The following is a 13476-nucleotide window of genomic DNA, read 5'->3' on the forward strand; positions in this document are numbered from 1 at the left end:
TTTAAAGCCAGAACTAGCAGTAAAGTCCTCCCTGTCCCTCCTGTCTCTCACTGTGGCATACATTTCTTCAGGCCTCAAGAACAGATAGTAGTAGTTGTAGCAGCTGGAGTCTGGCACGTCCACAGCAGCAGAGATCCAGAGGAACCTACGAGACAAGGGAGCTCAGGGACTCCAGAAAGGTCTATGGTTAGTAACTTTAATGGGACAGGGAGAGTTAAAAGAAGAGACAGGCAGACATTTTTATCCAAAAGGAAAGTTTGAAGCCTACTCTCAGAGGGGCCTGATAAGTGAAGGCTCTACCTCCCATACTACTTTTGGAGACTTTAGGTACGACCAGCAGGCCTGGAAATAAAAGATAATGCAGTGTTTTTAGGAGGGTGAAGGGTCTAATTAGGTTTAACAAGCGAAAGGTTTGGGAAATAGATCTCTGTCCATGTAATAGGCTTGTTTTTGCAGAGGACTTTTGCACCAAAATTCGGTATAAAAATTGTTATAATCCCTTATTACCCAGCTGTGTTAAATACTTGATTCTGATTGGTCAACCCCCCCCCCAGAACAACACCATTTCATTTTCAACAGCAAAAGCAACCCTACAGAAAAATGATCCCGCCTCATTTCAAATCAACCTCTGCTGTTGCAAACACTTTGATTCTATTAGCATTCTAAATAAGCAAGCTACACTACATGAGGGGTGTTTTTTAATATTTGAACCTGTGCTGCAGTGAAAGCATCTAAAAGCACCCTAAGATCTGCACAATAGAACCAAAGACTGAGAGCTTTCATGGTCCTGAATCAGAGTTTGATATAACAAGGATACCCCTGCAACTGTATTAACATATCTGTCTTTACTTGCTTTCAAGGCAAGGGAAGTTGATTTATGAACAAAACAAAAACCAGAACAGTAACAATCAACAAAAACACACAGCAAACATTTACATTTGATATGCAGCCAGTTATGTTTCATCTACTCTCTCTCTCTTTAGGAGGGATTATTATAAATAATCAGCCCCCTTCGCTGCTCTGAAGTCTGTAACATGCAGAATCACAACTGATCTTGTCTTAAATGAACCTTTAATGATTCGATTCATCTCAGAACTTCTTCCCAAGGATTAATACTCACACATTGAGTCTTTCCTGTGTCCAGTCGCAGCCCGAAGCCGGCTCAGACCTCTTGACCCCCCCGCAGGGTGCTCATATGCCCAACACCTAATTGTACTGTAGATCCAGTATCAGGTTCATTCCATAATGCTATACCTTGTCAGAAAATATCCAATTTAAAATGACATTAAACAAACATAAGCATGAAAACATAAAATATTTTAAAATCTAAGATCAAGAAAGAAAGAACTTAGTTAAAAAATGTAATTAAAACTCAGTTTGTTAAAAGAAATGAAAGTTTTGTTATGGTCCTGATTTTTTTGTTATTTGCCCTAACCCTCTCTCTCTCTGCCTGCAGGTTGCATGGGTAGGGGCGGGGCCGGTCTCCTCAGGAGTGAGGCTCATCAGGCACACCTGTCCCTGATTTTCTCATCAGCACTGGCTTCTTAAGCCACCACCAAACACTCCTCCAGTGCCAGATTATTTTCCTCTAGTTGCATGCTCCATGTCCCGTTGTAGCCTTGCTCCTGAGGAGATTCAAGCCACGCTTTCTGTTTACTTATCTCGTGTTTTTTCCAGAGGATTGATTCCTAGTTTTTTGTTTGAGTTTTTTGATAGAACCTTTTCCCCCTTTTTGGGTGATTTTGTGTTACTCCTAGTTTTGTACTTTTTCTCAGTTGTTTTTACCCACAAGGCGCTTTAGTTGAACCTTGGTTTTTTTGCTTAATAAATATTTTTTTCCCTGTACTCTGCATTTGGGTCCTGGTCCTTTGCTCAAGCCGTAACAAGTTTGTAGTTACAGAAATAAAAACTATGGCTGAAAGATGAGTTTGCATCCATTTAAGGGGTGAGGATGAAGCTAAAAGGGGAATGTTTATTATTCTTGATGGATGGATGGATGGATGGATGGATGGGTCTGTTTTTTAATTGGGAAGGATTATTTTAAATAAAAATAACTGTTTTAATTCATACATTTTGCAGCGTTTTAAAAGGTTAAAGGTTTTAGATTCTTGTTTGAACAGAAGACAGTCCAAGATGTCTAAAGATGTGATTATCAGCTACTTTTATTTACAGTATGTCACAAAGAAGTTATTTATACAATGACTTATACACCAACCAGCTATAACACTATGACCACCTGCTTCATATTGTAGGCTCCCCTCTCTGCAGATCAGGGCTGGTGAGACAAGGACACCTCTAGACCTCTGGAGCTGTGCTGTGGTATCTGGCATCAAGATGTCAGCAGCGGGTTCTCGGAGTCCTGGAAGTTGTGAGGTGGGGCCGCCATGAATCGGACTTGTGTGTCTATCGCATCCCACTAAAGCTTGACTGCATTGAGACCATGCTCTGACGCAGTCGTCTAGCCATCACAGCCTGGTCCTTATCAAAGTCTCTCACGTCCCCACTCTGCAACACAGCCACTTCAAGGACAAGATGTTTACTTACTCTCTCTCATGACCCCTCCCACAAAACATAATAAAAGATTCTCACTCCATCCTTCTGTGGTCTTTATGTTGAGGCTGATGTTCGTCAGCATGTTTACCATCATGATATTCACCTCTGGTCCAGTTTGTGTGCTGCATCACTTTATCCCCCTGTGGAACAAACCTGTTGAAGAGGTGTGGTGTTGGACTGAGTATGTATGTCCAGTTTCCTTTTGCCTAAAGCAGGGGTTCCCAAAGTGGGGGTCGCAGGACACTAAATAGGAGTTGCAAGAAGTCTTCCAGATTTAAAACGGTTTTTTTTAAGTAATCTAAAATTGCATATTTTACTTATTGTTGTAAATATATTATCAAAAGCATCAGTAGCAGTAGGTTAATTGATAACAGCACAGGACACACAGACACATGTGCATGTAGCTAAATAAAATATCTGCAGACCAGCTAAATGAAGTATGAAGCAACATTCCATTACGTCCAGGGACAGTGGGGGTCGTGAGCACCTATATTTTATACTGAAAAGTTTGGGAACCCCTACCCTAAAGCAGTGGGTGGGGACCCCCTAGGGGCTCGCGAGACACAAATAGGGGGTCGTGAGAGGTCTTCCAGATTTTTTTGATTTTTTTAAGTTTAAGTTTAAGTTATCTAAAATTAGTACATTTGACCCATTATAGTAAAGAATATCTACAGAAACAGTAGCTTAACTTGAAATAAAACCTTGAAAATAGAAAATGGAATGAGTTTCCTGCCTTTCTTTTTTTTCTTAGGATGACTCCTAAGTTTAGGGTTAGTGAACAGTTAATTATCAAAAGCATCAGTAGCAGCAGGTTAATTCATAACAGCACAGGAAACAGACACATGCTCATATACAGTGGGGCAAATAAGTATCTAGTCAGCCACTGATTTTGCAAGTTCTCCCACTTAGAAAGATGAGAGAGGTCTGTAATTTTCATCAGAGGTACACTTCAACTATGAGAGACAAAATGAGAAAAAAAATCCAGGAAATCACATTGTAGGATTTTTAAAGAATTGATTTGTAAATGATGGTGGAAAATAAGTATTTGGTCACCCACAAACAAGCAAGATTTCTGTCTCTCACAGACCTGTAACTTCTTCTTTAAGAAGCTCTTCTGTCCTCCACTCGTTACCTGTATTAATGGAACCTGTTTGAACTGGTTATCTGTATAAAAGACACCTGTCCACAGCCTCAAACAGTCAGACTCCAAACTCAACCATGGCCAAGACCAAAGAGCTGTCCAAGCACACCAGGAAGAAAATTGTGGACCTGCACCAGGCTGGGAAGAGTGAATCTACAATAGGCAAGCAGGTTGGTGTGAATAAATCAACTGTGGGAGCAATTGTAAGAAAATGGAAGACATACAAGACCATTGATAATCTCCCTCGATCTGGGGCCCCACGTAAGATCTCATCCCGTGGGGTCAAAATGATCATGAGAACGGTGAGCAAAAATCCCAGAACTACACGGAGGGACCTGATGAATGACCTACAGAGAGCTGGGACCAAAGTAACAAAGGCTACCATCAGTAACACACTATGCCGAGAGGGACTCAAATCCTGCAGCACCAGGCGTGTCCCCCTGCTTAAGCCAGTACATGTCCAGGCCCGTCTGAAGTTTGCCAGAGAGCATATGGATGATCCAGAAGAGGATTGGGAGAATATCATGTGGTCAGATGAAACCACAATAGAACTTTTTGGTAAAAACTCAACTCGTCGTGTTTGGAGGAAGAAGAATTCTGAGTTGCATCCCAAGAACACCATACCTACTGTGAAGCATGGGGGTGGAAACCTCATGCTTTGGGGCTGTTTTTCTGCAAAGGGGACAGGACGACTGATCCGTGTTAAGGGAAGAATGAACGGGGCCATGTATCGTGAGATTTTAAGTCAATACCTCCTTCCATCAGTGAGAGCATTGAAGATGGAACGTGGCTGGGTCTTCCAGCATGACAATGATCCCAAACACACCGCTCGGGCAACGAAGGAGTGGCTCTGTAAAAAGCATTTCAAGGTCCTGGAGTGGCCTAGCCAGTCTCCAGACCTCAACCCCATAGAAAATTTGTGGAGGGAGTTGAAAGTCCGTGTTGCCCAGCGACAGCCCCAAAACATCACTGCTCTAGAGGAGATCTGCATGGAGGAATGGGCCAAAATACCAGCTACAGTGTGTTCAAACCTGGTGAAGACTTACAGGAAACGTTTGACCTCTGTCATTGACAACAAAGGTTATGTTACAAAGTATTGAGTTGAACTTTTGTTATTGACCAAATACTTAGTTTCCACCATAATTTACAAATAAATTCTTTAAAAATCCTACAATGTGATTTCCTGGATTTTTTTTCTCATGTTGTCTCTCATAGTTGAAGTGTACCTCTGATGAAAATTACAGACCTCTCTCATCTTTCTAAGTGGGAGAACTTGCAAAATCAGTGGCTGACTAAATACTTTTTTGCCACACTGTAGGTAGGGTCATTTTCTGCAGACCAGCTAAATGAAGACACATTAAATCACTTTGAGGGACAGTGGGGGTTGCAAGTCTTCGGCACCTATATTTTGGGGGTCGCGGGCTGAAAGGTTTGGGAAGCTATGCCCTTAAGGACAGCATTGTGTAAACACACATCCCACGGGTATTTCAAATATTTACAGATCATTCAAAGATAGCTTCGAGACTCTTGAGACAACATCCTCCTGAGCCAGACGAGACAGGAAAAGAAGAAAGAGGTAAATTCATGTTTCCTGTAAACAGAGAAAACTCAAATAAAGATCAGTCTTTGAGTTCCAACCAAGTAAAATTTAATGTTAACAGAGTCCTGAACACAACAGAAAACATAAGGGAGAAACTACGATCAGTTGAGGAGACACAACACTCCATGGCAGCACATTTTGTCAGTAACATGACTCCAGTATTTGGCTTTTACTGGAGACTGAAATGTTTTTGTTGTCGCTGTTGTTGATCCTCAGTTCTATCTGCAAACATTACTAAATCAGAAACTTGGGGATAAAAATTCAGAAACTCTTGTGTTGTACATTCTGTTCAAAAACTGTAAAGGTGCTCTCATAACCCTCACAGTGCAACATCATCAGTCTGCTTACACTTCTCTGTTCAGCCCAGCAGGGGGCAGACTGAGCATGTGCATTGCTTCTGAAGAGAGTCGAGTGTAACACTTCTCCTGCCACACAAGAGGGAGTTCTACTGATGCTTATGTTTACATGTTTGCGTGTCTCACAGGGACACATAAACATGTCAAACTAGCATGTGGCAGTCACGTTTTAACCCCCCGTCTCCTGCTTTACATGCACAAGCTACAGAACATCTTCAAGACCTTCAAAGCCACAAGAAACATCACTTTATACACGCCTCAGACTGAACAAAGGCATCTCAGAGCGCCCTCACACTCTCATAGATCACACATTGGGGTTTATTTTTGAGTCATAAATAAATCATAATATAATTATTACCTTTTTGAAAATAAAATCTGATTCTGTTTTCAAATCTGTCATCTGAAATAACTGGTCCAAAGAGTCTCAGGAGCAGATGTCTCATTTGTACTGATGAGGAAAGTATGAATGTAAACTCAGTGAAAGAAGAGGTTCAGGAGACATCCAGTTTGTGACTGAAACTACAGTGAACCAGTTATTCCATTTGAAAGATGTTAAGTACTTCACAAACTTATGAAATTCATATTTTTTCAAAACAAAAAAAAGGTCAATTTTTTCTCTTTTTCTCTTTCAGGCCGGTTCAGTCTCAAAGCAACAAGTTAAAAAAACTTTGAATATTAACTTCAGGTGATTCACAAAGTTCATCATTTCCCATCTTGTTAATTACAGCTTAAGATCCCAAAGCCCATCCTGCAAAGAAAGATAACAGAGTAAGCTAGGATCATGACAACCCGCTCCGAGCAGATCCGTTCAGGCGGGGTTTTCTCCTCGAGGTCTGAAGCTCATTTGGGAATGTTCAACTAAACGTGCTGAAGGAGTGCTTTCACAAGGGGCAAGTTCTTAAACCACGTGGTACTGACTCTATTTTGACCCATATGTTATTAAGTAGAGACTCAGAGTGGCTCAGGTTCTGCTAATCATTTCCAGGACGACTTTCTGGGAACACAACTTGATTACTTGTCATTTAGTTAAAGAGAAACAGTTCCATTAATGATCACAAAGAATCACAAGATGGATTCAGTTTTTGCTGCACTCGTGTTTCTCTTTGAGTCAAGAGGAATGACTTCTGATACTTTAGAGAGTACAGAAACTGATATCAAAAGATAATATGGGATGTTGTGAAATCACAGGTTTAAACAACGAATATAAAGATCGTGTTCGTACTTGATTTTTATGAATGAAATGATGAGAAAGTGAAGTGTCGGTCGGGAAACGTGGCAGCATTTAAAACACTGTTTTCAACACGAGCACCCTGACATCATCGTCTTAAATTCATGGAACAGACAATGAAAACATTGTGCCCACTTTGTGGAGAAGCTGTCCACATATTCAGATACAAAAAAGAGAAGGAAGGATTTGTTTTTAAATTATTCTTACGGCTAACTCAAGCGGCAACCTCCAGTCTCATATGAAGCCCGTGTGGAAGTGTTATAAACTGCAGTTCATTGAGAATCCACTTGAGGCTGGCTGCAGAAACACAGGAAACCACATACACACCCATTCATAGAAGATGATCTTTACAGCAGAAATAAACATGTTTACAGCCTGGTTCAAAAAACAGCTTCAGTCTATGTAGCTCATTTCTCTATCAGCACACACTGAACGGGGGGGATTTATTTCTAACACGACCGTTCAGAAGATATTAAGATTACAAGTTTTTGCCCAAATAAGGACATGACTGACTTGACTGACAGGCAGGAACACATAGCTGTTGGCTAGGAGGCTCAAACCCCGCCTCTTTACCTCACACTATGTTTGGTTGAGTTCAGCGTTTCCAGTATGGCTCCCACCGACAATGGGCTTCAAAACAGCGTTCAGGAACAGCTGGGTGACGTCATCCATTATTTATACAGTCTGTGAGCTAACTCCATTAATCTTTTTGTGTTGGATTAGCAAAATCATCTGAGGACTGAATGGAATTGTAAATCTACACATTTGTTTTCTTAATTTCTAAATGACATAATCAAGTTGTGATCAGAAGATACTGTCCCTTTAAATGATCAGAAACCCGGGCCCATCTGAACCTCTACACATAACCGTGCAGACAACCTGCTGTTGACCTATCCTGAAATGTAGTTTTATACAAAACACATCAAATGAAATACAAGTGACACACTTCTACAAAAAGAACTAAAGTCAGATAAAACAGAAAAAGAAGACGATATTAGACAATACTTCTCTGGTATATTCTTATTCTCAACGTTGTTACAATAAAGTCATAAGCTAATATGATTGGTGCAAGTGATGAGCATTACATCATAAACGGGGGAAATCTACGAATGTGCAACAAAAAACAAAAAACAAAATCTGACATCAAATCAAAGAAAGTGAGCGACACAGCGTGAGCCCACACGGAGCGACGAAGGCATCGAAAAGAGGATGTGAAGACAAAGTCGGCATGCAGTTGAAAGACACAGTAAGGCATCTGAACGTCCCTGCCTGAAAGCTCCACAAAAACAACGCCGAACAAAGACGTCCGTCACTGCGAGTGTCCTCTGAGCGAGGAGACAGACACCGCTTAATGAGCTCCGGGTGTTTTGGCAGTTTTCTTCTGCTTCTTTCAGCCGCAGCCAGACTCAGAGAAGGCTTTGTTTGGAGAGGATGATTAAGGGTTTACAGCACATGCTAATACGGGGACGCTGAAGCAGCTCTCCCTTCCAGACCTCTGACTATGACAGGAAGTGGAAAAATGGATGATCTAACTATGATCTTCATGTTTCACGTCAGCAGCTTTGTGCACTTTGAGGAGAGTCTGACAAGCTGGAGTGTCCCAGAAGCTTCATTTGAAACCTTCTGTCATCAAAAACACATATTCCTACTTTTTTGCGGCTATACAACAAGTAACTTGAACTTCTTTAAAACTGAAGTTCTTTTTTAATGCTATCCGTTTTTCCTTTGTAACATTGATGCCAGCTGTCATGCACCGTTTGTCCCGATAACCTAAACATTCAAAAGTTCATACAACCCTTAAAATTCTGGAACGACATGCCACAGGGTACAAAAACAAACAGGAAAAACAACCAAAATCATCAACTAGAGAGCTAACATAGCTTATAATCAGTCTAAGGCCAAAGAGAACAAAAAGAAAAGTAGTGGATAGGTGAATTTAGGAGCTTTCAGACAACATACTGTGTAGACTATCACTTTGTGGACCAAAGTCCTGTAGTCCATGTCAGCCTCCTGGTGGGAAACCCTCTGTGCTTCTGCAGGCCTGCTCCCTGGGCTAGGATCTATAAGGATGCTGTCTTTACACTCTGAAGCTCTCTCCTTTGCCGTCGATGTGGCGCAGACGTAGGTAGACATCAGTGCCGATGCCCTGCATAGACTGTATGGACAGGGAGCCGCCCAGGTACTCCGCGTACGCCCGGGACGTGGGCAAACCAAAACCAAACCTGCAGAGGACACAGACAGATGGGTTAAAGATGACTTGATCCAGTTTTATCCATAGACTGTATATAAATAATGGATGTAGCCTCCGTGACATCACCCAGCTGTTCCTGAGGGCTGTTCTGAAGCCAATCGTCAGTGGGAGCCATATTGGAAATGCTGAACTCAACCAAACTTAGTGTGAGGTAAAGAGGCGGGGTTTGAGCCTCCTAGCCAACAGCTATGTGTTCCCGCCTGTCAGTCAATCAGTCATGTCCTTATTTGGGCAAAACTTGTAATCTTAATATCTTCTGACCGTCGAGTTAGAAATAAATTCACCTCCTGTTCAGTGTGTGCTGATAGAGAAATGAGCTACATAGACCGAAGCTGTTTTTTGAACCAGGCTGTAAACATGTTTATTTCTGCTGTAAAGATCGTCTTCTTTGAATGGGTGTGTATGTTGCTTCTGGTGTTTCTGCAGCCAGCCTTAAGTGGACGCTCGATGAACTGCAGTTTATAACACTTCCCCATGGGCTTCATATTTTGAGACTGGAGGCTGCCTGGTTTTATCTGTGATACATGACGAACATGTTATCAGAAGAAACATGATTCAAAGTGTCGGTGGACTGTGAAATGTCACCAGCAGGAAAATACAGGCGGACAGGGAGTCAGGAAGAAGGGACGCCAACAAAGCTCCTCTGATCGCTTTCACATCGACCATGTGTTACAATCTTTAATCCACTTCTCCTTCCTTTTTTTGCCTCTCGTTTTGGAGTTTGTTTGTTTGATTTGACAGATCAAACGCCTGTATGTTATCAGCCTAAACTTGTATTGTCTTTACATTATTGGACACCTCAGAGGAATGATTATGATTAAGATGCCTTTTAGTCACATGTTTAAAAGTTAAATTAATCAGTCAATCAATCAAGCTGTATTTATATAGCACCTTCCTTCCACTGCAACGCAAAGTGCTTTACAGGGATTGAAAACAAGAAAGAAGCAGAAATAAAACAATGAGTGACCCAGCACTTGGTACTTTGGTCATTATTGTGGTGATGTTAATTGTTGATAATGATAATGGAAGGTCTTAAAGGTGACATATCATGCAAAATGGACTTTTTAATGGTTCTCTACCTGAAATATGTGTCCCTGGCATGTCTACAAACCCCCCGAGAATGAAAAAAATCCATTCTGCCCCTGTTCTGATTTCTCCACCTTTCTGTAAATGTGTGTGAAACGAGCCGTTTCAGACTTCAGTGTTTTTGTTACGTAACAACAATATCTGGTCTGTCATGGAGTCAGAGCTCGGAGCTTGTTCAGCCCATAGACTGTATAAAATAATACTGAATCCCTCCTCCGTTTTTCATTACCTGCACAAATGTGTGCTAACAAGGAGCTTAGGAGGGAGGCATGCTAGTTGTAGGCTGTCTTAATAAACACAAAGGTCGGTTTTACTCCCCACGTCTGCAGATTTGAAGATCTAGTGGATGATTTTTATTTATCATGGATAAATGCTAGCGCTAGTTAGCATAGCTACATAGCTACATGTCGTAGCTGTAGCTGTGTAGCAAGACACACGTCAACATACTGACAAATAAAACAACAAGAAACACTAAATCTGTGACCAATCCTTCAGAAAAGGTCCTGCTGCCTTTCTGGCAGAGGTCGGTTTTACTCCCCACGTCTGCAGATTTGAAGATCTAGTGGATGATTTTTATTTATCATGGATAAGTGCTAGCGCTAATTAGCATAGCCACATAGCTACATGTTCATAGCTGTAGCTGTAGCTGTGTACCAAGACACACGTCGACATACTGACAAATAAAACAACAAGAAACACTAAATCTGTGACCAATCCTTCAGAAAGGTCCTGCTGCCTTTCTGGCAGAGGTCGGTTTTACTCCCCACGTCTGCAGATTTGAAGATCTAGTGGATGATTTTTATTTATCATGGATAAGTGCTAGTGCTAGTTAGCATAGCCACATAGCTACATGTTCGTAGCTGTGTACCAAGACACACGTCTACATACTGATAAATAAAACAACAAGAAACACTAAATCTGTGACCAATCCTTCAGAAAGGTCCTGCTGCAGGCGCCTCTCCGTCAGGATCAGATTCTGGATCAGATTCAGAGGGTTGAAGTAACGTGATCTCTGAGCAGCCGTGTATATTCAGCCAACATGTAAACATTAGATCAACGTGCTGGAGAGCCGAGGCACATCCACTTCCTGAGGGGGCGTGGTCAGAGAGAAAACAGAGTGTTCTGAGGAGGACTGAAGAAGAGGGTTTTTCAGGCAGACCAAAATCTGATTTCAAAGTGTTTTTTTGAGCATAAACTTTAAAGACATGTTTTGGGGACCTCTTAGACCAATATATATTGATGAAAAAAGCGTGATATGTCACCTTTAAATAGTTTGGTTGCTTCATTGTAGATGTTCCTTATTTTATAAAAAAAAAATCCTTATTTATTTTTGTGCATTACCTTTACACTGCTTGGCAGTACCTGCACCCAAATGGACTTGAAGCACTTTGTTACTCTTACTGATCTTGTTTCCTCTTGTCTAGATCTTTGCTTGTGTTGCTCTTGTTCTCGTATGTACGTCACTTTGGATAAAAGTGTCTGCTAAATGACATTGTAACATTGTAACATGTTAAAAAACAAAAATGGATTTTAAAATAGAGACTAATACACACTGACAAAAATAAAATATATGTAATAAGATAAGTTAAAGTATCAAATGAATATTAAGAATATAAATAGTTAAAATAAATACATTAAAAAGGGTAAGGACAAGAGTTGAAGATAGATAAATAGGAGTAGTTACATTAAAAAAATGAATAATTAAAAATAAATAAATAAATAAACAGTCAAAATTAATAAAATAATAAAGCAACATTTAAATCAATATAATAGTATGAATTGAATTAATAAAATAGTTAAACCCTCCATAAAAGCCAGACTGATTAAATGTGTTTTTAGTTTATGTTTATAAGTCTGAATATCTCTATCTGCTCCTCTCAGATCCTCGGCAGGCTGTTCCATAGTTTGGGAGCGTCATGTCTGAAAGCAGCGTCACTGAAAGTTTCTGTTCTCCTCTGAGGAACAACTAAAAGAGAGGAGCCGGAGGATCTGAGAGGCCTTCCTGGTTCATACACTAATAGCATCTCTGAGATGTAGTCTGGTGTGAGGCCATGCAGCGCCTTAAAAACTAGTGAAATAATTTTAAAATTAACACGAGAAGCAACAGGCAGCCAGTGTAAAGATTTTAAAATAAGTCACTACTCTCTGTTTCTTAGTGTAACTGTACCGTTAAGAAGCTGCTGACACTTTGATGTAAAACTAAATGGAGCAGCTGTTCTGATGGCTTACTCAACAAGTAGAAGTTTATCAAACAGGCTCATACAGGCGCTGTAACCTGCTGATGAAGATGAGCAAACCCTCTGTCTGTCTCACACCAGCAGTCCATCCATGCTCTGTCATAAGTGTGTTCATGTTAGCTGTTAGCTACACACACTTTATTGACCCCTGAGGAGAAATTTAAGAGTTTTTTTTCCCCACTCTGTTTCTGAACATGCAACACAAACATGGGCTAGAAATACACAAACATGTACAAACAGGTTCCATGAACATGCACTAAGCAGTCAGGGTTTGGTGCCTTGCTTAATGGCGGTGCCCAGGAGGTGAACTGGCATCTCTCCAGCAGTCAGCTCAACTCCAAGCGGCAACCTCCGGTCAAAAAATATGTGTCCAATGCAGAAATGCTAAAAGCCCCAGTTCATCGAGGATCCACTTGAGGCTGGCTCCGAAGTACCGGAAGTCACATACACACCAATTCAAAGAAGACGATCTTTACAGCAGAAATAAACATGTTACAGCCTGGTACAAAAGACGAGTGTAGTCTGGATAGATCATTTCTCGGCGTCCTCTCTTTTTTTCTAACGCTGCTATTTCGAAGATATTGAGATTACTAGTCCTCCAATGAGAGGCACAGCTGCCTGTGGGAACACTACAGCTGTTGGCTAGGAGGCTCAAACTCCGCCTCTTTACGTCACACTGGCTCCACAGCAGCAATATGGCTGCCACCGATGATTGGCCTCAAAACAGCGCTTCAAAACAGATGGGTGACGTCACGGATACTACGTCCATATTTTATACAGTCTATGCTCAACTCCCATATTTGATCCATAATGATGACCCCAAAACCAAGTCCCTGCAGACTGAGCTACTGCTCCTCTTGCCACTTGACTGTGTCTGATTGGCACGTAGCCTGAGAAACCAGAGACAGGAACACTTAGATTCATTACCTGGCTAACAGAAGTAGAACAAACTGAATCACGTCAAACATGGATTTATCCAGACACTCGACAAAGTCAGTGTGGACTTGGGCATAATTATCAGGCT

The 13476-nt window shown here is 41.2% G+C and overlaps 1 protein-coding gene across 1 annotated transcript in view; it reads right to left on the minus strand.

Annotated features, from left to right (window-relative positions):
* Positions 1-5319: 5319 nt before the first annotated feature.
* Positions 5320-13476, minus strand: part of bckdk (branched chain ketoacid dehydrogenase kinase) — a 33624-nt gene continuing 25467 nt past the window's right edge. The window contains exon 11 of the mRNA XM_034683454.1: positions 5320-9100. Within this exon, the coding sequence (XP_034539345.1) occupies positions 8956-9100 (145 nt within the window). The 3' untranslated portion in view covers positions 5320-8955. The remainder of the gene's footprint in view (positions 9101-13476) is intronic.

This window comes from Notolabrus celidotus, chromosome 5, assembly GCF_009762535.1.
Source record: "Notolabrus celidotus isolate fNotCel1 chromosome 5, fNotCel1.pri, whole genome shotgun sequence".
Lineage (NCBI taxonomy): Eukaryota > Metazoa > Chordata > Actinopteri > Labriformes > Labridae > Notolabrus > Notolabrus celidotus.